General features: G+C 38.8%; 1 protein-coding gene and 4 long non-coding RNA genes across 10 annotated transcripts; 4 read left to right on the plus strand and 1 right to left on the minus strand.

Moving 5' to 3' along the window:
• Positions 1-28: 28 nt before the first annotated feature.
• On the plus strand, positions 29-9,747 carry LOC124197920 (max dimerization protein 1-like). 3 transcript variants are annotated; one of them, XM_046593501.1, is made up of 6 exons: positions 29-166; positions 3,526-3,670; positions 3,769-3,798; positions 5,728-5,842; positions 6,309-6,570; positions 6,694-9,747. In XM_046593501.1, the coding sequence occupies exons 2-6, from the start codon at positions 3,558-3,560 to the stop codon at positions 6,843-6,845; spliced, it is 672 nt and encodes a 223-aa protein (XP_046449457.1). In that variant the 5' UTR covers positions 29-166; positions 3,526-3,557; the 3' UTR covers positions 6,846-9,747. The 3 variants fall into 3 exon arrangements, with proteins under 3 accessions (XP_046449457.1, XP_046449456.1, XP_046449455.1); XM_046593500.1 differs by lacking the exon at positions 29-166 and adding an exon at positions 691-3,019 and having other exon boundaries at positions 6,309-6,552; XM_046593499.1 differs by lacking the exon at positions 29-166 and adding an exon at positions 2,375-3,019.
• Positions 9,748-12,782: 3,035 nt separating this feature from the next.
• LOC124197923 lies at positions 12,783-13,705 on the plus strand. Its single transcript, XR_006876383.1, has 3 exons — positions 12,783-12,844; positions 13,029-13,157; positions 13,434-13,705. It is a non-coding gene; the product is annotated as an uncharacterized LOC124197923 (long non-coding RNA).
• A 1,654-nt stretch (positions 13,706-15,359) lies between these two features.
• On the plus strand, positions 15,360-16,284 carry LOC124197925. Of its 2 annotated transcripts, none has more exons than XR_006876387.1 (4): positions 15,360-15,668; positions 15,733-15,840; positions 15,905-15,998; positions 16,059-16,284. It is a non-coding gene; the product is annotated as an uncharacterized LOC124197925 (long non-coding RNA). The 2 variants fall into 2 exon arrangements; XR_006876388.1 differs by having other exon boundaries at positions 15,361-15,668; positions 16,064-16,284.
• Positions 16,285-17,317: 1,033 nt separating this feature from the next.
• Positions 17,318-19,409, plus strand: LOC124197924. 3 transcript variants are annotated; one of them, XR_006876385.1, is made up of 7 exons: positions 17,318-18,242; positions 18,323-18,448; positions 18,508-18,598; positions 18,671-18,811; positions 18,894-18,985; positions 19,048-19,210; positions 19,271-19,409. It is a non-coding gene; the product is annotated as an uncharacterized LOC124197924 (long non-coding RNA). The 3 variants fall into 3 exon arrangements; XR_006876384.1 differs by having other exon boundaries at positions 18,323-18,427; XR_006876386.1 differs by having other exon boundaries at positions 18,323-18,427; positions 18,905-18,985.
• A 1,589-nt stretch (positions 19,410-20,998) lies between these two features.
• LOC124197933 lies at positions 20,999-24,571 on the minus strand. The gene is made up of 9 exons (XR_006876389.1): positions 24,193-24,571; positions 23,911-24,048; positions 23,719-23,845; positions 23,327-23,654; positions 23,049-23,228; positions 22,444-22,963; positions 21,994-22,337; positions 21,401-21,932; positions 20,999-21,325 (listed from the first exon to the last, which is right to left on the minus strand). It is a non-coding gene; the product is annotated as an uncharacterized LOC124197933 (long non-coding RNA).
• Between the last annotated feature and the right edge of the window lie 268 nt (positions 24,572-24,839).

Consider the following 24,839-nt stretch of genomic DNA (forward strand, 5'->3'; position numbering starts at 1 on the left):
TGTGTGTGTAAAGGCACGTCTGTAGGTGATGAAAACTACTGCCCTTGCGCTCTGAGATCGTCATCATTTGATCAATACCGAAACTTTTGCGCGGGCTGCCAGAGACGCGATATTATTGGATGAAAAGGATAAATTGAGTTCGTGATCGACCAACCGGCAGACTGAGGTACTCTGCACACAGAAACGTTCGATTCTTATTTTTTTTTCAGCAAACAAGAAACATTTTATACTTGTTTCTTTTATTTTCCTGTTTGGAGGAAAGAAGAAGTTGAGGTTGTAATGGAACGACGAGCTGCTCTTATCGATCGTGTTGCAGCGTCCGTTAGGTCGGCCATGTTTGCTGTAAATAACAAGCCGAAAAAATTCTCGTTTCTTTTTTTTAATGATGCCATCAAGATAACTATTATTCACGATAACGAAAATCTACCGCGCTGAGGCAATTAACAGCCCTCAATCCAATTTTGTTGTATGGGGGAGAAAAAATATCCGCCCTTTTCCCTAGGATCTCCCAGAATTCTTTCGATATCTCTCTTCTTACAATGTATTTTGAAGAGAAATACCGCCCCTGTAGAGGTTTTAGTGTACTCTGGAGACGTTTTGTTGGAATGATTCCGCCTCTTTGCTGTGGGGAATCTTATCGATTATTTTGTTTTTCCTGAGGGTGGTTTTTTTTTTGCTCCTCTTTGGAATAACATCCGCAGTAGTTGTGGTGTATTATGGTTTAAACTGATGGAAAGTAGCAGGGAGGGATGTGTTGCTATCCGTCGATTGTTCAAAAATGCGTCTAGCTTTAAAAAAGCGTCAGCCAACGTCTTGTAACCGCGTAAGGTCTTACGGCATAGAATCGATTCGATCAATAGTTTCTTTCCATCTCCAGAGCAGCACAGCACACACACAGCTCGACCGTAACAATAACGATGCTGCTGCTCCATCCCATGTAGTATACTCGGTTAAGGGAAGATGGGAGGACCCTCTTTGTTCCGGATGGCGGGCTTCCAGAGCGTCATATACACACCCCCCAAATGTGTGTAAACCTACCCCAAAAAACTGGTTATGTTGGGCAAGTTACGTGTGTTATGTAGGTGGGGGGTTTAGGTCGTGACGCAACACTCACACATACCTCTCTCGACCCTTGAATGGGCCTAGGCTTAAAAATATTCGGTTGCCCCACATGACCGGATTTCCTTTCAAACATTTTGATAGGCAAATAATTCTGATGGGAAGTGAGAAAACGCGTTGGCCTGTAAATGAATTCAATCAAACAAGATGCGGAAGGACAATGTGTGTGAGATGGCCTTATATCGGACAATGTGTGCGCACATTGGGAAGGGTGCGCCTCCTCAACCATCTGCCACCACCGTCTAATAGAGGGTGGGGGAGATCGCGTTTCTGGGTCGTGATCCACTCGAACCGTTTTGGGTCGAATTTCTTTTTACTATACGCCGCGAGTTGTGTGTTTGTGTTTTTCTACGATTTTGTTTGGAATAATTTCTCAAGGGTTGAGTCATTTCCATATGTCAACTCATTAACAACAAAGTTCACTTTCTCGAATTCTCGAAATGCAATGAAATGTTATATAGGTGGCGGGTTTTTCGAGGGATCAAGAAACTCTCTCTCTCGCGCTCTGCGCGCGTGGTCCTTTGTGTTGGGAGGCTCTTCTTTGCGCCCGAGGGCGGACCTGACTTTTCACGTGCTTCTTTTTCCCGAACGAAACAAGAAAAAAAACTCTCTATCGTTCGCTGATGGAAATACAAACCAGGAAAGAAGGGCTCACGAACAACGGATTTTTTTCTTTTTCAATAATTTTTCAACACACACAGGAGGAAACTGAGCTCTGCCATTGGTTGGCACGGACACGTCACCTGAAACGCCATCAGCGCCTCTATCGGTCGTGGCCTTCCCTTCCAACACCCCATTCTCTCATCTCCGGGAAAATAATAGCAACGCAATTTCTTCATGTTGCAAAATTGTTGCCATGGTCCGAAAACTTTCCGTGCCATTTATTTTTTGACAAGCCGAGTTTCTACATGGCTTTCTATTTTAGAAACGTGTCGCCAATTTTTTCGGGGGAGTAACGAATTGTTAATCCTTTTCTCTTTTTTTGCTCGGTTGGGTAGCCGGTTGCTAGATGGCCGTGAAATTAGTCAGGAATCTCTTTCTGGTGTAGAAATCTACTTGACGTATTTTGCAAATGGATATGTCGGTATCGATGTTGCTCAATGAAACGGAAATGGAAAAAAATGTACGCGATTAGCCTAATTGAATTGCCAAAGAATCGTCGGTCGATCCGGCACAGTACCAGCGTAGTAACTACACACAACAAAGGCCTTGAGAAATCGATAGAAAGATGGCGCTGGCTTCGCTAGACGACACACACAGAGGAGAAGGGGGGAGATCCCGTTGGATAGAGAAAGGGAGGGGTGCGTTTGTGTCTTGTATCCGAGCGGAACGTCAACAGTCGGAGCTGGTTCGTTCTAGAGGAAGGAGCTCTCCTCGTTATTATATTTAAACACATTTTTTTAATTCTTCTCATTTTTCAACCCAACCAAAAAAATTTTCCTGTCCCATTTATTCGAAACAAAATTAGAAAATCAACGAGGATTTCCTCGATTTTTGTTGGTTGAAATTCGAAACTTTTTTTGCTGGGAACTCTGCACGTGCCTACGTGTGTGTGTGTGAGTGTGTGTGTGTATGTATGTGTGTGTGAAAAATCCTGCTGAATCGGTCCTCCCAGCAGCTCCCGACTTGGCTCGTCTCTCACATCCTGTCCACAAAAACCAGCCATATTGAAGGAAAGATAAAACAACTACAAAGTGGGGCGAGAAAACCGAAAAAGAAATCGAGAGCTTTATACATATATGCTTGATTTAGCTGCTGTAACTATCGATTTGAGAAGGTTTCCTTTGTGCTAAGAACAGGAAAAGTTTGTTGTGTGTTTTTATTGTGTGTGGAGTTTAGCCCGTCATGAGCATCGACGCGCTACTTCAAGCTGCCGAGTACCTGGAACGAAGGGAAAGAGGTAAAAATTTTGAACAAAAATCTCGGTGCAAACGTTTGTGTGTTAAAATGGCGAGAGTTGTTGCTGGGTTGTTGTTGGGCAGTGAACTCGAGAGAGAGAAAGACTTTGTGTCGGGTTGTTGTGGAAAGTTGCGTCGTGGCCACCTTGTGTGTACGTGCGGGAGGAGGTGGTGGGTGGTGACGCTCTTTGAGAGGGAGGATTCGAAAAATTGTTGTTAGTAAATCCATAATTTCTTTCACCGTGTGTGTATACGGTCGTCGGCCATTGTTGTGTTTCTTTCTCTCTCTACTTGTTGTGATTTTTCGTCTCTATTTTTTGAAGGGAGAAAAAATGGCGGACAGATGGCGTCTGTGTGCCTTACATATTTTTAAGCTCTAAAAATAATCACGCGCTCGGTTGTTCTTCTTTTGTTGACGCGTCCCTTTTCGACTTGCTCTTTTGTGTTTATATTAAGACAAAAACCTTCGTCCAATACTTTTAAAAAAAGAGTTGTTGTATTTTAACAGAAGCTGAGCATGGCTACGCTTCGTCGTTGCCCATGCCCATTGAAGATTACGGGAGTAGCCCGACACCGTCCGGTTCTTCTTCGTCTTCCGCGACGACTTCTTCTACGACTCGACCCATCAAAATCAAGAAAAACCAAGGAAGCCGGTCAGTTATTTTTATTATTTTGATTGTAACACAACCGGTTTTTATAAAATTTTCTTTTTTCTCAATTTCAAATTCCGTGGGGCTGCAAACAACAACAGGTCGACACACAACGAGTTGGAGAAGAACAGGTGAGTTTTTAGGTGGTAGAAAGAAAGAAAAGAAAAAGGGCGGCAGCAACAAGCCCACCCTCTTCTTTTCGAATCACGTGACTTTGTGACGTCAGCCAATCGGTGACGTAGAGCGGGAAACCTTTCTCTCTCTTTTCCCTTGTACTTCTTCTTCTTTTTTTAGATTTATCCCGGCCATTATTTTTGTTTTGTTTCTTTTTGGGTCGTTGCCACTCACATAATTTTTTTTTCCCGACATTATTATTCATACCAGTCACGTGTGTATGCGAATACTCTTTTTACCTTATTACGCGTGTTGCGTGACCCGTGTGTCACACGCTTTGTTCTCTATCCCCCGTGTGTGTGTGTGTTAGAAGAAACGTCAGCCGAATGATAAAATCATAATAATTTAGCCTCCATATTCCGGTTGAATCATCAGTGTCAGATAACCGGCTCAGTATTTATTTCCATATATGGGGATGACGAAGAAAAAACCCTTAAGGATCTTTATCAGTGACGTCGTTTCCCGTCTGCTGCGCAACTTTGTTTATACACTCTTAGAAAGAAGAAATGTTTTTATTTTTCAGGTCATCGTCATTTTAACAGAGGCCATTACACCCACCATATAGTCGAAAGTATTTTATATTTTTCTTCAAGGTCGGTTTATTAACACGTTTCACACACACACACATATTTCGGGGGGATTATTCAAGCCTAAAGTGATTAGTTTATTTGGTTATCGTTAGAGGGGTTCCAGTATTGTTGTGGGGTCGTTTTTTCGTTCTTTGCCCGTCTGTGTCTATTCGAGATTGTAAAAACAGCTGGAAAATTTGAAAACGATTAAAGTTCATTTAACCGAGATAGAAATAAAAATAAAACGTAGTGGTCGCTTTAGCCAATGCCAGGCCGAAAAAAAACGATAAGACATTGTCTCACAAATAAAAATTTATTTTAGAAAATGTTTTTTGAAACTAAAAAAAAAATGTTTTAAAAGAAAAAAAAAGTCCAACCACAATAGAAAAGAGAGTCAAGGACGTGCGCACTTCCATCGGCCTATACTACCCACAACAACACGAGGAGAAGGATGTTGGCCCTTTTGTGTGTGTGTTGCGCTTGTTGTTGCCTTTAGGGTCCCCTCCGTGTGTTAAAAAGTCAACAAGAGTAATAGCCACCAATCCTCTGGGCAGCAACAGCCAAAAAGTCGTCCCCTTTTTCTTCCTTCGAGCTGTTGGGTGCTGGCCCAGGAATTTTGTTTAGAATCAACCGACCGTGAGGGCTTTTGCCAGATGCGCTTTTTTGTTGTACAACAACAACAACAACATCGTAGTAAAAATGGTTACGTTCATCTTTTATGAAAATCCCCCCTTAAAAGATTCTTCTTTTTTCATGAAAGAAGAAACGGAGTTGCCTTGGCAACGCCACCACTCTTGACCTGATTTCTACTGTTTTGTTTGTTATTGGCTAAAGAAAAACACGACGCGTGTCCCGCAGAATATAATATCCACATGTTCTTTTCATATTTCTGTCCTATAGGCATCAGCTCATAGTGGTGGTGGTTTTTAGAATTCCCGTTTCGTTCGTGATGTGTGTGTGTGTGAAGGCCCCCCCCCCCACCTCTTTTTGTCCCGAATATCTCGAGCCAAAAATAGTGGGTGGAGTCCCGTTGCCACGCCACTGCTCAATCCGCACACGTCACGCGTCCTACTAGTATTAGGATAGGCTTACATTTTGCCTTGACCAAATTCTTTCGCTGGGCCACTCGTTTGTAAACTTCTGGTCCGCTTTGGAAAGGCCGTACACACAATCTTACCATGTGCGATATTATAGCGCCTTTCCAATGCGAACCAGCAACCCGCACTTTCCGTCCTACATGTGTGTGTCTGTACTGCGTAACAATCGATCGCTTGACAAGTGTTTTAAACCATTTTTGTTGTTTTCTGTTTGATGCAGGCGAGCTCAGCTGAGAACTTGTTTGGAGAAACTGAAAGATTTGGTCCCATTAGGACCCGAATCGGCCCGCCATACCACGTTGGGACTGTTGACACGCGCCAAACATTTCATCAAGGTATTTCTTTTTTAATAGTTTATCCGATGATTTTCACGTTTTTCCCCCCAAACTAGGCCGACAGAAATGATGTTACAACGCACTCGGTTTTTTTTTAAAGCGTTTGTAAATATACTCGTGATCGATGGGTGGTCACACAACACCCTCATTTCTCATCACTCCCCCCATGCACACTCTTTGCATGGGTGAAGTTTCCCCGTGCTTTTTAGCCCCTCAGGGTCCCTTTTGGGGAAATCTGTCATGGCGGGCATGGAAATCAATAATATAAGAGCGACTTTGTCCGCTCTGCCGATGGGGAAAAATTCCACTCAAACTTGTCTCTCTCTCCCCTCTTTGTGTACTCGCCACCAACTCCATCTGTCTTCCGTTTCCTAGAAGAAACACTTTTGCGCTGGACAGAATGAATGAATAAGTAATTTGCCTGAATATTTAATTTTGATTTGTGCCATTTTTTGGGTTGTTGTAGACGCTGGAAGAGCGAGACCGACGTCACCTGCAGCACAAGGAGCAGCTGAATCGGGAGCAACGTTTCCTGCGGCGGAAGATGGAGCAGCTGTCGCAGCAATTTGAACAGTTGTCTTCTTCCAGCCCTGCAACTTCGGCTGGCAATAACATGAATAAACGGAGGGGCAATTCGCTATCCGAGTGCTCCATTTCGACCACCATTTCATCGGCTTCGTCACTGACCTCATCCGTCTCCTCCGAAACCGGTATTGCTGCCTACTACGGTGATTACCAAACAAGTTTAATTGTTTTTTTGTTTTATTTCAATTTTTTAAAAGATATGTTAATATTTTTTTAGAAGTGAGTTTGGTGTTCTAAAAATAGATTTGTTTGTATGTCTTTTATAGATGAAGTTGACGTGATTGGTTATGGCAGTCACGGCAGCGATCTGGACGATCAATTGAGCGTTCAATCGGCTTCTAGCGATTCGGGCATCGGACTGGGAAACGTGGCCAGTATCGGCCACTTTCCCCATCTCTCCATCACCGACAGCGTTTGAATGGCGAGGAACCCATAAAAATAACAAAAGCGTAACTAAGAAAACAGCAAAACATATATTTTCATCTCCTTCTTTTCTCTCTCTCTTTCTTGTAAGCCACATATAGCTAACGTCCACCACCTCCAGCACTGAAATAACTGCCATTTCTTTTATATCAAATTAGGAGAGAGAAGAAGAAAAAAATCAGGTTTACGATCGAGTTTTGTTGTTGGCCTCTATACGCAGGAAGAAAAAAAAAACACCGAAAATTTCCGACAGGTTAAAAAACCCAACACAAAACGGCCGTGTCGATTTTTTCACTTTTTTGAAATTTTTATTTTGGAAACTATTTTTTCCCCTCATCATATTTTTTTTTTCTTGAGATTCTTTTGGGCTGACTGGTGAAAGACAGGAAATGGATGATGTCCTAATGACAAGACGGAAATGCTTGTTTTTGTGGACTTTGGTTTCTTTGGGGGGGTTGGTTCTTTTTTTTAATATTTTGGGTGAGTGGGCTTTTTTTTTTTAGGGCAGCCACGCCATCAAAAAATTAAAAGCAGGTCTGTCATTTGATTGCGTGAATTAAAAATAGGAAACGAAAAAAAAAAAGAGAAAGGGTGAAATTAAGAAATATATTTTCCTCGAACCGGAAAATGCACGTAAATTTTATTTTTATTATTATTTTTTGTGTGCGTGGGGGAGGACTGCGAAACCTTAAAAATCGAGCACGAGTTGTAGCGATCTCGCTGTATAATAATCCTGAACAGTATTTTTTTTTTATTATTAATTTTTTTCCCCCTTTAAAGAAAAATAATAATTTTTTTCGTATGAAATTAAATTGTTCAGGGCAGCCACAGCATTTTACAAATTAGAATTGTTTATATATTTTTTAAGGTATTTTCTAGTATCGTTACCAAGTACAAGTCAGTACCAACACACAAGTCGCTCCCCCTCCCACGTTTTTTTGTAATTAACATTATATTTCAAAGCAAAAATCCCACCTAAAGTTTGTCAACAATTTTTTCGTTTCTATTACCCCCTTTTCTTTTGTTGGAAATTGTGTGGTTTCCTTCCCCCGTCCTCCATATCCCCCTTCCCCGAAACGTCCATCTTTTTCCAATTATTGGGGTGGGTCAATTGGGACTACATAATTATTCAATCATTTTTTTTTATTATTTTCTAAATCAACAAAATTTAATGAGGTTGATGCAAACCCGTGATGTGCGAACCTGGTGAGCAGACAATATTTTTTTAATTATTATTATTTTTTTCCCAATTCGATCAGAAACCCCTGAAAAAAATTAATATTATTTTCTTTACAAAGGTACTGGGAACTTAAGTAAAACAAAAAGACGATGAAATTAGATGTATTGTTGAGAGAAATTCTTCCAAGTGTTAGAGAGAGGTGTGTCCTGTTAATCCCCCTCGTCGACAAAAGAAAAATGTTCCAGATCTTTAAATGAATTAATCTGTTTTAATTTTTCTCTCTCTCTCTCTCCCATAATTTTTCAAGCAATTGAAATTCACGAGAGGGAAAACGTAACCAATGGACAAAGCCAGTGAATAAGTTGAGCCGCTAATATTCATGCAGAGAAAAAAAAACAACAAAATTAGAAGTAGAGAAAAAACGAATATTTAAAAAATCCCGCAGTATCGGGAAAAAAATCCTTAAAAAAAAAATAAATCCGTAATCAAGGTCCTAACCTTGTTGAATGTGTACAGAGTGCGTATTTGGAGAAATGATCGTTAATTAAAAAAATAATAATTCCCCCCCCCTCTTATTTTTGTTTTGTTGTCAATGCGCTCGAGACCCAGGCGGATAAAGAAGGAAGAGATGGGAAAAACTAAAACTGAGTTAATAGCATCAAGTACAATTTATCAAAACTGTATTCGATTTCTTATTAGGCCATTTTAGAAAGAAGACTATATAATCCCTCCTCTTGTCGTTCACACACTTCCTTTCTCTTCCTCCACACTTGTTTATATACTTCTGCAAAGGAAAAATTAACTTTTATTCGACTATTTACCACTTGGAAAAACCAACAAAAGAGACAAAAAAAAAATAAGAGAAAATTCCTCCGTTCAAACTTTCATCTTTTTGTGGCTTTTCCCCTTTCTCTCTCACCTTTTTCATTCGATCAACATCTTTTCACCCCGCAGCAATAGCTCGATGATGTACATTGAATTTTGTTTATTTTGTTTATTATCATCAGTTTGCGTTGAAAATTCATTTGATCAAATTACAAAAAAGAAAAAAAGAGAGAGAGACTGGAATTAAAAAGAAAAGAATTTTCGGCGATTATTGATGCAAAACAACACACACACACAAAAACAAAACATCCATTGTTGTGATTGGGAATTAATAATAACAAGAGATAAAACTTAAAAAAAAAAAATAAAATGTCGTGATGTCGTCGTGTATGATGGAAGAAATTGTCTGTTTCGGGCTGTGAGCCTTGTCTGTGTATGTGAGTTTGTGTGTGTATATCAATATGGGAGGGAGATAGATCAAGGATGGGGGGAACAAATCAATTTAATTTAATATATTTTTCATTGCGTGTTTTTTTTTTTTCAAATGGAGAAAATAATAAAGTCGTCTCGTCACAGTACTCATCTCAAAACAAAACAAAAAATTGTGAAAACCTTTTGTTGGAGGTTATAATGTTCACCTTTTTTTAGAAAATCTCTGCCTCTCTTAATTTAATCCATGCATTAAGTTCAAAATTTACCAACAAAAGATAATAATAATTAAACTAATAATAATAATGGATATACGTGTAAAATTCCTTGAAATTTCTTTATTATGTGTGTGTGTGTGTGTGTGTAATCATCCCCCTCCCAACATAATTGAATTTTTTTTCTGTTTTTGTTTCCTTTTTTTTTTAAATCTCTCAATACATTTATTGTCCCATGTTGCACCATTCATCTTTTCTGATTCATTTATTTTAATTTGATTTATTTTTAAATAGGTGCCTCTAAATAAATAGGGTCGCGCTTTCACTCACGAGGAGACTCTCACGTGATTCGCGTGGTTCCTCTTATATTTTAGTGAGTCTAGTCACAGAATTTAGGCAAATGCAATAGAATTTCGTAGAAAAGCAGATTTCTCTTTTGAACTCCTCTAGCCATTTATCCACGTCGATCTCTACATGGTGACTGCAAAATTATCGTTTTTATAAATCACTTATCTATTCCAGACACATAAAACGGAGATGTGTGAAGATTGATGGAAATGATATGCAAAATGAAAATCAAGTCTGCATTTCATCTAGAAAATTAGAGTAAAAGTCATTTTTTAAAAATGATTTGCCGTTTTATATTCGTGAAAGAGGAAAAGAAAAATAATTTTTCCGGGTCACGATTCCTTTCACCGTTTTAACCAGACCAGCTAATTAATGACTCGACTAAAAATGTTTTGTTATTATTATTCTCTTTCACGTCGCTTCGAGTTTCAAAACTTATAAATAAAGAAAGACAAATTTGTGTTCACATTAATTTCTGTACAAGTGACGTGTTTTCTTTAAGAGTTGCCAAAACATTTAGAAATTACGTCATTAAGAAAATTTTCGATAAAATATTGAATTTCAGCTCAGATTTCAATTCTCTTTTTGCGAATATTCTGAGATAATGGATACGATTTTTGTGGGTTAAAATTGCTCGGATTTATTTTCATGTGTGATTGACTAGTAGCGCCTCTAGCGAGAGTGAACGTCAATATGTGGGTGAACAACCGCGCTTATAGCAGGTTATTAAAAGATAGTAAAATTTAATTAGGTTAAGGTTAACTCATTTCAATACAATGAAATTTAATCAAGACATTTTTTTAAAATAGTATGCCAATACCATTAAATAAATCTTCTCAATTCTAATTCCCAAATATAGGTACTCACGGGGTAACGTAAACTTTGAGTGAATATAATGGAATTTGATTCATTTGACCGCCCGTTCCTCAAGAAAATTTCGAAAAAAATTCTACAAACGGCCATGAGATTTCAAGGTTTTTGTAATGAAGGTTTTTGTATGTTTAAGTTGATTCTAAAATTCCAGTTCAGTTATTTGGTTGAAAAATTCAGGAGATATTTAGGAAGTGGCGTGTTTTCACGATCGAGCCATGTGTTTGCCCTAGGCCAGGGTTAGGTAAGGGTGAGCAAATTCCTGATGTAGTAACATCCGAGCTTCCCTTTCCTTTGTCATTTCAGTGTCGCACGTGATATCTACCTGTGACATTGTGTGTAAATTTATTGGCCGATCGTCAAGGACATCATCGTCCGTCGTTAAGTTCCGTCTGGTTTTTTTCCTTTTTGTTTATTGAAATGTCACGGACTGTCAGATTTTGTTAATCCATGACGAACCTCTTAATTATCAGTCGATTTTGTTAAGAAAACAGTTGCCAAAAACAATTTTGAGTGGGTAAACCTTCCATATCGGTTCAAGCGAAGGTCTGTGTTCTAGTTTGTAATTTTAGCGATAGTGTTTTTGACGTTTAATCATTGTATATTCCTTGCACTCGTCTGGTTCGTTTGTCACAGCATTTAATGATTTGGTCTGCCTTATCAATTTTGCTTCTTTCGATTCAGGTGAATGGTTGACTGCTGTGTATTCGTCGTTAGCATGCTTATTGCCGTGTTGCAAGTCTTTTTGAAAAAACTGATATTCACGTGAATGATTTTTATTAGTTGTTTGAAAAGGCTTGACATTGTTTAACCGATCCTCGCTACTACCTGTGATGCAACCTTACCTTACCTTGGGCTTTATATTAGCAAATGCTTCATTTGATAATTTGTATCATGTCTTGGTTTAACTTGTTTCGTATTATAAATCGACGTTTTATGAGTCGATTGAAGGGCTTCGTGACAACAGGATTGAAGGATCGCGTGCAAGGTTAAAGACCTTTCTGCTGATTGGGAGATGATTGTGTGGTTCAAATTTGAGAAGCATGATTAAGATTCATTGTATAGAATTTTAAAAATGTGTGTTGTATCAACTACTCATTTTCGATAGGTGCTAGCACTGTATCTATACTTGGGATGTATATGTTGAGTCTGGAGAAATTTGTTTGTTACATCATTGTGTGTTGGTTTATTGCTGTCTCCATTACAGATCGATCCACTCAACAAAATTCGGGAATCGTCGTGTGTGGGACAGCATCTGGATCCATCCGCCCAGCAGTACATCCGAGTACATCTCCCGAAAACCGTGAAGGTGTTCTTATTACATTTTCTGTTTGCTGACACATTTGTTTAGAATCGAATGTTCGGAATTTTTGCGATCCTGTCTCGTTAATTATTTCAATTTGAAAGTAAAACTTGATTAGTTTTGTATTAAATTCTAACATGTTCGAACACATGCATTTTCAAATACACGTTTGAATTATATCTACTGGATTGCATCCCTTGGATAAGTGTCGTCTAAGGTTAACGAAGATAACCTCAAAATAAAATTTAAAAAAAAACGATAATAAACTATAATGCTAAATATTTTGCACGATCAACAATAGCCGAAATAATGGCCTTCACATCTTTTATCATCACCTTCATCCTCTAAACAATTATGCATCTCAGGAGAGTCGAATACAAGTATCAACTACAAAGTTATTTTATGGCAGTTGACGGTGACTTAACCTACTCAACCACCCGACTCTATTAAATAATTAAAAAAGGCAAAGAAATTTTATCGGTTAAAGGATATGATAGGCAGCTGCAGAAACTAGTTTGTCGATATTATAAAAAGCTGTAATATAGACACAGCAATATTCATTATTTCTATTGATTTAAACAAATAATTATTTTTGATATGAATTTGATTATTTTAACATATGAAAATGGGGGGAGAAGGAGTTAGGCTTAGGCTACCACGGCCTACCTAGTCATGTGTTTGCCTGAGGCTGGGGTAAGGGGGTAAGGGTTGCGCAAAAATTCCGTATAAATAGAGGACTTCTTCCCATGCTGTCGTCAGTGTCTTACGTCATGCCTACCTGTCCGGACCACAAGTGCATCGCTTCTTTCTTACAACTTCATGAGGTAGAGTTTGAATTTTCACGAAGTGCTGGTGTCTTCTCAAATCGATGTTTTTTTTTGTTGCCATTTAATTGTGATTAGTTTAAAGTTTACTTCGTAAAGTTGATTGTGTTCTCGCAGTTGAATTTGCTTGGGCTTTATCTTGATTGGATATTGGTTAGAATGTAATTTGATTCATGTTGTTAAGGGCTCTGCTGCCGGAATTGCCCAACTGTGACATCCTAACCGTTTAGTTATGTCTGAATGGAAGTGTCAACAATTGTGTTCGTGATTGTTCTTGCCACTTACGGAAATACGGCGACGGGGAAATTGTTAGGTAATCACAGTGGACACATTGTTAGCAGAGGTAAGACGTGGTGGATTTTTTTTAAGGATCGACTAGTGGATAGAATCTTAATTCAGGTACGGTCTGATTAGCAGCTATTGGATTAATCAAGATCCCACGCTTTTAGTTTTTAGACACTTTATTCTTGTTTGTCTTTCAAATAACCGAAAAATTAAAGCTAGCAGCGTCCGCCAATCAAAATCACTGTTAATTTTTTCCATTTGTTAATTTAGAAAATCGATCTTAAATTTGATTTCTAATTTCCAGGTAATTCACGATCGGCAGTTAAAACATTCAACCCGGCTGGAATGTATCTCTTTTATCTAGTAAGGTTGTTGCAGCTAACTTTTTGCACTGAAGTGACGTCTTCCTCGTGGAGTATAGGAGAATCCCGTATATCGTCTGTTTCACTTCGTGATTCTCCATTACTCCTATGGAGGAGGATGTCGCAAATTATTCAACATGGCCATTCGGCCTATTTTTTTTATTTTTAGCGTTACGTTTCAATAATTTTGGACAATAGAGATTGGACGAGTTGTGTCGTGAGGCATTTTTATTGCATGTTCAAGTGGATACGGACATTGATGAATGCAACGATATGCGGATATGGTTATTGGCTCTGTTTCCATCCTTAAAAGGTTTTTGTGTTATTTAATATTGCGCTGCTGTTTGGAATTGAAATATTAATCTTCGCAATGTCGTAACATAATTTTAGTTGTCGGTTCCGATCAACAAAAAAGGGCATTCAATTACTAGTTTGCGCCGCTATCTTTCGTTGGCTTGATAAGATTTTTGCGAGAACGTTTTACCCCATTTTATTGTACCTGTTAACGAGTTTTTTGAATGACTAAATATTTTGTATAACATGGACGAAGCGCTTCATTATTTTAGTTGCTTTCCTCCTCGTCCATGGATAGCGGATAAAGGAACTGTCACTCCGCGATTCCGGTTTTGTTCGAACCAGTTTACTTTTAATATAAAATCTATTTCAAAATCTATTTCTTGGTAATAAACCGTAGTTGCATTCTAGTTCGTCAGTGGACGAATTGATTGTTATTTCGCTTATCAATTCACAGAACATTGGAAAGTTGCGCTACTTTCAAAGTTATTGAGACTTATCAATTTGACATTGATTTTCTGAATCTGCAGTCTGTTTTGGGTTTTATTTTCCACCTAATAGTTTTCCAAATTTTCACCTGCCACTCAATTTCACGATTTAATAATGCGGTCGGTAGAACAGTTCTGCCAGTAGTTCTTCAAGTTATCCCTTATCAAATATCTGTCCCACTTACTAGCAGGTTTAGCCGACTAAGTGTCTGAATAAGTGAAATTACGTCTAAATCATTTCATAATTATCGTATTTTCTCTGAGGGTCAATAAATAGCATCAAACTAATGTGGCAGCTTCTCATACCTGATGTCTTGAAATGTTTTCGACTAAAACATTTTGTTTTTACAAAAAAATTTAGGTTAATGGAGAGCCATTTTTTTAAATCGAATTGAATTTAAAGCGAACGAAAACACTTTATTCCTAGCAGCGGCTAGGCATATCTTTCTGCGAAGAAGTTTCAATGTAAGTAGAAAAAGCAAGTTCAACATCGATCCGGTACAGTAAGTTAATTTCTTAGCCTAATTAAATATTTTTTTATCACATAAAGGGTGATGGATATTTACCTGAAGATACGGTTCAAGCTGAAAAACAAAAAAGATAAATGATACGACTTTGATTGATCGGTACTTGAACCCGCTTGAACCGTTTATATCTATTTGTTTCAAATAATTTAGCAATATATGTGTGGGGCTACTGGGCAATTGGACACACTGTTTTCGAACTTTCAACTGTTTGCCAGCCAAAAAAAAAAGAAATGTGCCATCTATTGCGTGCTGTAAATAAACTACTTTTTTGGCGTTTTTGATAGCGAAGGAAAACTTGAAATAACTGCTCAATGGAAATGAGGAAAAGTTAACGATTTTACGCTATTCAAGTTTCGAATTACCTGGTATACACTAAATCGTAGTATTTATCTGTAGCTACTTTTGTAGAATATGAAGGTGCTTGCTGATAATAAAATCTATTTATTTACCTGTATATTCATTTACTTTTTTTCATGTTAGGGTTATTTTAGAAAAAATATAATGTATTTTTTTCAGTCTTTTACCTCTTTTGTAGGTGATTCAATAGATTTGAAAAGACAGTGAAACAAAACAACGGAAAAATTGCATGAAAAAATAAATGATTTGGCAACGTTTTAAAATTCAAATTCAGCCACCAGGGGGACTACAGAGTCTGTATTGCGAAATCAATAAATCATCCAGAAATAAGTTGAGCTTGAGCATCAGGCCATCAGTGCCAATCAGCATGAGGATTGAGGAAAAACCGTTGGAAATGTTCTCGCACTCATACTTGACAGACGTCGTCAATACGCTACAGAATCTTAGTTGAAATTTCGTAAAATTTTAACATTTTTCCACCACAGAATTGTTTTCTTCTTATATCAACACGGTAAGCTTTTATTTTCTCATTATTTAGTACATAATTACTAATCTAGTTTTGGTAAAATTGGTAGAAGCATCCAGTTCATTTCCCTTAAATGTTGAAGACTGCTTCCAATTTATCTTCCTTGCAGCTGGGATTTGTTTCTACTAAAGATTAACTTTCTTCCAGCACCAAAACGGTAAACCTTTATTCTCTCCTAATTTGGTATTAAAAATAACCTAGTTTTTTTTTTTAATTTGTAGAAGAATCGAGTTCATTTCCCACCGTGTTTGAAGCCTGCTTCCAATTTTTCTTCATTGAACTGGGATTTGTTTTATTTTTTCATCAAATCAGCAGGTATTCCTTAAATGAAATTCTTCATTGTATGTGTACTAACAATGTTACTTCTCTGAACAGAACAGATTACAGAGGGTTCAACCTACCCAAAGCATGGGAAGAAAGAAGAAGAACATGGCTTCCAAAAAGAAAGCTGAGGAAGTAACACACCTGAATGTGAGGTACATGGCAATCCCAAAAAGAAAAGGAAGATTGATTCTTTCCTGCTTGAAATGGCAAACCAGACCGTTGACAACTTGAAGGACTTAATCGAAGATGGATTTCAAACAATAATTGCCAACAACTGCTTGTTGGATGTAAAGCAGGCATTCGTATTCATTCCTCCATTATTTGACCCAACTATTGCTCACCAGATCATCAATTTCCTCATCAAGAAATACCCCAACATCGACGTCTCCAAAACAGAAGAAACATCTGACTCACAACGTTTAATTTTACTCAGCATTGAGCAGCTCATTGACCTACTAGAGGCTGTTGGCGCGACGTGCGTATTTTGTGGGGATTCTAAAGTACGAAGATACGGGCTAGCTTGCTGGAATGTTGAATGGACTACGTCTTGCGACTCCACCGGATGAAGTACCAGATCCCGCCAAAACTCTGTAGTTCCGAATAGCTCTAAGAGGAAATGGCATCAAGCAAAACATCGAGAACTTTTCGTCCAGGGTCCACTCCAGATGCGAACTGCAAAATTTAAAACATTGAAGACCAGAAATTTGTTCGGAAAGCGGTGAAATTTCTTCAAGAGACGTCCACCGACTATTATCGCCTGAACAACCAAGTGTGTTCACCTCGCTCCAAGTAAGTCTTCCAATTCTTTTACAGTTGAAAATTCACGTTTGTTCCTTAAAGCAAGTTTTTCCCATTCAGATTGGGGCAAGGGAGTCTTCGGAATGGCATTGGCTTCTCGCAAATTCGTGGCTTCATACCAGCAAGCTAGCCCGTATCTTCGTTCTTAAACTGTAAAAGAATTGGAAGACTTACTTGGAGCGAGGCGAACACACTTGGTTGTTCAGGCGATAATAGTCGGTGGACGTCTCTTGAAGAAATTTCACCGCTTTCCGAACAAATTTCTGGTCTTCAATGTTTTAAATTTTGCAGTTCGCATCTGGAGTGGACCCTGGACGAAAAGTTCTCGATGTTTTGCTTGATGCCATTTCCTCTTAGAGCTATTCGGAACTACAGAGTTTTGGCGGGATCTGGTACTTCATCCGGTGGAGTCGCAAGACGTAGTCCCTTCAACATTCCAGCAAGCTAGCCCGTATCTTCGTACTTTAGAATCCCCACAAAATACGCACGTCGCGCCAACAGCCTCTAGTAGGTCAATGAGCTGCTCAATGCTGAGTAAAATTAAACGTTGTGAGTCAGATGTTTCTTCTGTTTTGGAGACGTCGATGTTGGGGTATTTCTTGATGAGGAAATTGATGATCTGGTGAGCAATAGTTGGGTCAAATAATGGAGGAATGAATACGAATGCCTGCTTTACATCCAACAAGCAGTTGTTGGCTATTATCGTTTGTAATCCATCTTCGACTAAGTCTTTCAAGTTGTCAACGGTCTGGTTTGCCATTTCCAGCAGGAAAGAATCAATCTTCCTTTTCTTTTTGGGATTGCCATGTACCTCACATTCAGGATCTTCCTCAGCTTTCTTTTTGGAAGCCATGTTCTTCTTTCTTCCCATGGTTTGTCTATGGTTGAACCCTTTGTTCTGTTCAGAGAAGTAACATTTGCATAACCTTTGCTTGTGGATAAATAAAACGTGTTAATAGCTTATTATCTGATTTTTTAGATCTATTTCTTGTATTTTGTTCTTTGTTTTCAACTTTTTTCAATACCAATTTTTGTATTAAGTTGATCAGTATATTATCTGCAACTAACTTAAGATTTAGAACTCATTACTAGATGTCGCCAGTGTAGTCATTGTTGTTCCTACATCGTGAAATCGAGGCGGAATGGGCGAAACAAATTGTTGCTAATTTATACTTAAAAAGTTATATTCCTGTGATTTGAATTTCCAAATTGAACTTCATATGTAATGTAGGTTTACCTTGAGATAATTTCCTTATTTTTATCATGCACCAACTTATTTCTCCAAATTCTTGATGCATAGCCTACTGTCAGTCATTCCAACAAGTTGACTTATTAGCGCTCAGTCACTTTCCATCCAATAGACCCATCATGCTGTTAAAAGCCAAAAATTCATGGTTGAAGCTCACATATATTGGAATACAAATCTGCAGAGTTAAGGTATTTTCCCATTACTACTACCAGATCATTACAATTCAGATTTTCATGTAACTTAGGTATTTCTTGTTCATGAACCATAGGACTTTTCTGAATCTTGCAATTTTGGTGGTGTAATCTGCAACATAATGTTTTTCCATTGTGGCTTTTTCTACTTCTGTTTAGAAGGCAACCCAGCTGAGAGATAGGTAGAGTTTTATTTCTCATAGGTAAATTTGTGTAAATTTGTAAATAATGTAGAGAATTTCATTGTCCCATTGCTGCTTAGAGTTTCAGTGACACGAAGAAGGTGAAGTGAATAACCTATTAACCTGGAATGTGTATGCACCTGTACCAGATCTGTACATGAAAATATATATGTACATGAGTACAGATTACAATTTTATTTTTTAAATCCATATAGCCAATAATCATTTTATTCTTTCCAGCAGATCTGCAAACAAGAATGTTATGAATTTCGTTTTGAGGTCAATGGATTTGGCGCTGGTTGCTGTTACTGGCCTTTTGCGACGTCTTGATATCAGTTTGGAATAATAGCTCTGGACTCTTGGAAATCCTCACTCATACTCAAGGTAACGTTGAAGTCAACTTATGTGAGGAGTTTTAGATTCGTCACATTTTTTGCATGTCTTCGTTGTGTTTTTTGCATGCAAGTCAACCTGCAGACAGGTCGGCCAGTTTGTCCAGACAGGATCATTCATTCATCATTCATAAGTATTTTTCTGAATGTTAAACACGAGCAGTAGGTCACCATTAACTTTAGTTTATTGGATGAATGTTGGAATATTTATTGACATATTTCCTTTAGATTCAACATGACTAACTGGCTAACTGCTAACTAAATAAGTGGATGAATGATATCCACACCAGGTGGCGCTAGTGTCTTCAGGAACGCTTAGCGGCCATTTTGTTCCAAGACGCAGCTGAAGTAGGTTGTTGGTTGTCACGCTCCTCACGATGAAAATTAAAAGGTATTTATTGTTAATTTTCTATTGTTATTGAATGTAAAATGTTGATGTGAAAATTTACAGGTGCTTTAGCACGTTGAAACTAATTTGCCAAATCATTCAACTCAGACTTGGAAGTGCCTGTACATTTCCGAAATGGCGTGCCTCGTGTGTCTCGCTGCCTCTTCTTAGGCGTACGTCTCATCTCATGCAACAGAAAAAAGTAATTATTTTGATCAAATGTCTTGCTAAAGTACTACAGATTTAGTTAACATGACTAGAGAGTAGACCGATTTGCTCTGCTTCTATAGAAAGTTTGAATCAGATATCCAAGTTATTCTGTTAGTCTGCGTAGTTTTCTGTTACTCTTTGTATTCTTTTGTTATAATGAGTATGCATATGTACACAGTTGTGTTTCTCGAAACTAATTTTCTTTTCTTGAACAGGTATAACAAACACTTCTTTAACGCTGGTGGTTACCTTGTTGCAGCCAAATGGTGAAAGGTGTGACGAAGACAGATTGAGCTTTTGTATGCAGCATGCAGTTGCAGTGTAATCCAGAAGTTGCTGTGCTGTTGTAGCTGAGTTGTTGCATCTGGGTTCCTGATTTAAAAATTTTTGTGTTAGTGTTTTCATCCATGCCATATGAAATTGCTCTGCCAGTGATATTTCGTGATGCTGCTTTAAAATTTTGATCTGTTGTCTTTTGAGTTTTCATTCAATCATGCAGTATACGACTGAGGCAACCTGATCAATGTCAGGTTTGAAACAGTCGAGAACTGCTAGATAAAACAAGCTTTCTGCGCCAAACAAATAATAACTTGCATATAACTTGCATCATGTTATTATCGCGGTAGAGAAAGCGACAGGCCCCCCCCCCCCTGGGGGCCACAGGAAAAATGTATATGATGTATGTAAAATGTTATAAAAATAAATTTTGTATGCAATAAAATATTCGTATCAATCTTTTTCGCGATAAATTTTTTTAAATCTCGTGTAAGGGGAATTTTTTTAAATTTTTTTTCAAAAACAAAAGTCTGGACTTAGCAGAAATAATAGGGTGTGGACTTTGAATTTTTAAGAAAATATTGTTGGAATTTCAATATTAGAGTTATAAAAAAAGGGAAGAGTTTAAATATTATTGAAATGTAAGAGTTTGAATTTCTATCAGTGTATTTGGCAAGATCAATTATTTGTAAGTTTACATGCCACTCAGAAATATTTTCTCACATCATGTAATTGTCAGCAGGAGAAGATATTTAAGGAGAAAATAGAAACATGCACTTGTAATTTAAAAATCAATCTTGTATTTCAGCAATCTTTCACAAATACAGAGAAATACTTCAGAACTTAGGTAGGTCGGAGCAGTGATGATACAGTCATGAAAATTGCAATACATATGAACCTAAGTTTGGTAGTTTGGAGCAGGGCAATACTTAAATTTGTCGATGTAGTAAACTAGGCAGCGTACGTAGTTGTGTAATAGGCGGCTTCTTCGGTGTAGTACTTGTGGGCTGCGGTGTTGAAGCTAGGTGTAGCGTAGGTCGTGGTCTAGTAGACTGGAGCATCAGTGTAGTATTTCTGTTCAACGTAGCACGAAAGAGCGGCCTGTGTGTAGCAAGTCGGGACTGCGTAATACTTGGCCGCCTCAGTTGTGGTTGTGTAGATCAGGGCAGAGAAGTACTTTGCCGCTTCGGTGTAGTATTCGACCGTCTTGGTGGAGAAATCAGAGGGGAGCCTTGGTGTAGCAGCTGGGAACAGAGTAGCATTTAGGAAAATCGGTGCAATAAGTAGCTGAGAACAGAGTAATACTTAGAAGCCTCGGTGTAGTAGGATGTGGCAGCATGCGTAGTCACGTAGTACTCCGTCGCCTAGATGGAGTAGTAACTCAGGGAGAGTAATACTTCAGGGCATCAGTGTAGTGGCTCGGGGCAGCGTAAGTTGTGCTATAAAACTACGGTGCTTTGGTGGTGTAGTAATTGAAGACATCGACGCAGGAACTGGTTGTTGCGTTAGTTGTGTAGGAAGGCGGCGGCGTTGCGGTTCAGTTTCCGCCATACCAAGGAGACATCGCTACACCAGCAGTCAACCCAGCCATCAACGATACAACACCCAACAGGAGCACGACGCCATAGTTGACTAAACATTAAATAAATTGAAACATTAATATTAAATATTAACAGGCATATTAACAAATAGAAAAAGAATATTTACCCATAATTGCGAATCGGTTACACGATGAGGAATGCAGTTGGTGACAGATAGGGCACTGCAGTTAGGGCACTTCTTTTTTCTTACGACTCCTTTTACGCACAGTAATACTCCGGGACGTAGGTGTAGTAGCTCGGGGCAGCGCAGGTTGTAGTGTAGCACTTGAGCGCTTCAGTGTTGTAGTAATGCGGGGCCTCGATGGAGTAGGCAGGGGCAGCATACATAGACGTGTAGAATTCCGACGCCTTAGTGATGAAGTACTTGGAGCATCGGTGTAGTAAACTAGGCAGCATACGTTGTTGTAGGCGGCGTCTTCGGTGTAGTACTTGGAGGCTGTGGTGTTGCGTAGGCCGTGGTGTAGCGAACTGGAGCATCGGTGTAGTATTTCTGTTCAACGTAGTACGAAAGAGCAGCTTCTGTGCAGTGAGTCGGGGCAGCGTAATACTTGGCCGCCTCAGTTGTGGTTGTGTAGATCGGGGCAGAGTAGTACTTTGCCGCTTCGGTGTAGTAATCAGCGGGAGTCTCGGTGTAGCAGCTGGGAACAGAGTAGTATTTAGGAAAATCCGTGCAATATGTAGATGAGAACAGAGTAATACTTAGGAGCTTCGGTGTAGTAGGATGGGGCAGCATGCGTAGTCATGCTACGTCGCCTTGGTGGTGTAGTAACTCGGGGCAGAGTAAAACTTCATGGCGTCAGTGTGGTGGCTCGGGGCAGCGTAAGTTGTGCTATAAAACTCCGGTGCTTTAGTGGTGTAGTAGCAGAACTAGGAACACTTGAAGACCTCGTTGCAGGAACTGGTCGTTGCGTAAGTTGCTTTAGGGTAGTAAGGCGGTGGCGTTGCGGTTTGGTATCCGCCATACCAAGAAGACATCGATACACAAGTGGTCGACCCAGCCATCAACGACGCAACACACAACAGCAGCACGACCCCATGGTTAACTAAACAGTAAATAATTTGAACATAAATATTCAATAACTGGCCTATTAACAAATAAATAAAAAATATGAATTGATCCAAAACTCAATGTAACAGAAGAATATTTACCCATAATTGCGTACTGATAATATGACGAAGAATGCAGTTAGTAACGAATACTCCGCCGCAGCTGTTGCCGTGTCGGGTGTCGGAGATGCTCATTGGACTGATTTCTATCGTACTTGGGCGCTTCTATGTAGTATTCGACCGTTTTGGTGGTGAACTTAGCTGGAGAATCGGTGTAGTAGCTGGAAGCAGAGTAGAAATTGGTAGCATCGGTGTAGTAGGCTGGTGTAGCATACGTAGTCGTGTAGTTCTCAAGTGCCTTGGTGGTGTAGCTCGGGGAAGAAGAATAATATTTCGGGGCTTCGGTGTAGTAGCTGCGGTAGCTGTGGTGTAATTATCTGGACCCTTGGTGTTGTAATAACCGGTTGTTGCGTATGTTGTTGGTGTAGTAAGACGGCGACGTTGTGTTTTGGTATCCGCCATGCGCAGGAGACATTAGTACACCAGTGGTCGACCCAGCCGTCAACGATACAGCAACCAAAAGCAGCAGTGCAGCACGACCAGAGCACGACGGCCTAGTTTACTAGACAATATTCAATAAAGGGCATATTAACAAATAGAAAAAAAAAGTTGAAATTGATAGAAAACTCATTTAACAGAATATTTACCCACGATTTCAAATTGATAATAAGGTGAAGAATGCAGCTGGTGACTAATAATGCGATGCAGTTGTTGCCGCGTAAGAGACGTGACGGATTTCTATCGCCTTTTCTCTCTCCTTTAATACGATTTCTCTCGTGGTAGACATCGACGATAAACACCAAACAGCAACACAACGCCATAGTTAACTAAACAAAACACAATTTGAAAAATAAATTCTCAAATATAACTATCAACAACTAAAAACAAGAATCATTCATGATTCGAAATAAAAATGAATATTCACCCATGATTGCGTACTGGTAATGCTATGAAGAAGGCAGATGATGACAATTAAAAGGCTGAAGTTGTTGCTGTGTCGGAGATGCTCCATCGACTGATTTCTTTCGTCTCTTCTCTCTCCTTTTATACGACTTTTTCAAACCCTGACCTCTCAACTCAAGCCTTGCGGCTATTGTACCTACTTGATAATTATGCAAAACGTCCCGTTCTCACCCAGCCTCTACACCACTGCATGACACGTTTTTCGTAATGATCTCGGTGACCTTCGAGTGTCAAGGATAATGCAAACTGCTGGCCTTTCCTTCTGCAGGTTGACGTTGCTGGGGATGGGTCTACAACAAACAAAATCAAAATGAATACCAAATGGTTGTGTAACAAAACACGTCTCATTCGTACCCAACCTCTACAGTACTGCATGACACGTTTGATAACGTAAAGTCCCCGTGACCTTCGAGCGCGAAGGAAGGACAAGGACATGCAAACTGGCCTTTCCTTCTGCAGGTTGACGTTGCTGGGGATGGGTCTAAAACAACCAATATCAAAATGAACACCAAATGGTTATTGGCTTATGGCTTTAAAAAAACTCACTGTATACCAATTGACATTTGAGTCATTTGACTCGTTTCTTCGGTGAATGAATAAAATCTTCCATTTCATAATTCTTGCTCCTTCCACAAGTCCACATGTCTGATTGCCTTTACATGTTGTCTCCCACTTTTCCCATGTCTTTATAATAAATAAATGAAACTAAATAATGTAATAAATCATGTAAACTAACACAACTATTAACTAAATCTCACAAAGTGGGCCTTCATAATAAATCATATTAATCTACACATAAAATCAAGAATTTGTATAGCAATATAGTACCTACATGTAAGTTTGATTCGGATTGAAACTAAAGGACAAGATCCTAAGACCATCAACGGATCAACCTCATCAACCAAGCGCCATAACTCACTATCCACCAAACTACAACTCTCACTCAACAAGTTTTTCCTTGCTCGAATCACAGCATCAAACGATTCTAGTCTAGATTATGTAAAACTTGCATACAATGAATAAAAAGGTGAAAAATTGCTTGAAATGCTGTTCAACTTGCACACAAGTACAACTGAAAGTGGCACTGATATCACAGTCTGTGCTGATATTTATAAAACTAAATAGGCTACAACAAACACATAAAAGCTCAATACTTTAACAACAGTTAATAACTATACATTAAGATACTTAAAATAGCACAAAATAATTAACTTACTCACCAACTTATAGACGAACGTACACCATTTTTACTTCGACTCGGTTGCTTGCCGCTAACATGTTCTACATCAACGACATCTAACTCGGTAATCCATAACCAGACATTCCCACCACATTCTATGATTCTATCTAAAAATACTTGGTCTGTTGGAAATGTTGAGTCGATTAATTTTGTAGTGGTCTAAAAAGCATTATTGTTATGCAAGGAATGGAAAATATCTCACGTAAAAATCAGCAGCAATGCGCAAACTATTCAA

Source organism: Daphnia pulex, chromosome 7 (assembly GCF_021134715.1).
Source record: "Daphnia pulex isolate KAP4 chromosome 7, ASM2113471v1".
Taxonomy (NCBI): Eukaryota; Metazoa; Arthropoda; class Branchiopoda; order Diplostraca; family Daphniidae; genus Daphnia; species Daphnia pulex.

Bases quoted from the DNA above. Each gene is read 5' to 3' on its own strand.
- LOC124197920 (XM_046593499.1), top strand. From the start codon at position 2,965: ATGAGCATCGACGCGCTACTTCAAGCTGCCGAGTACCTGGAACGAAGG. The intron at 3,799-5,727 runs GTGAGTTTTTAG...TGTTTGATGCAG, and splicing joins AACGAGTTGGAGAAGAACAG to GCGAGCTCAGCTGAGAACTT. The intron at 5,843-6,308 runs GTATTTCTTTTT...GGGTTGTTGTAG, and splicing joins GCGCCAAACATTTCATCAAG to ACGCTGGAAGAGCGAGACCG.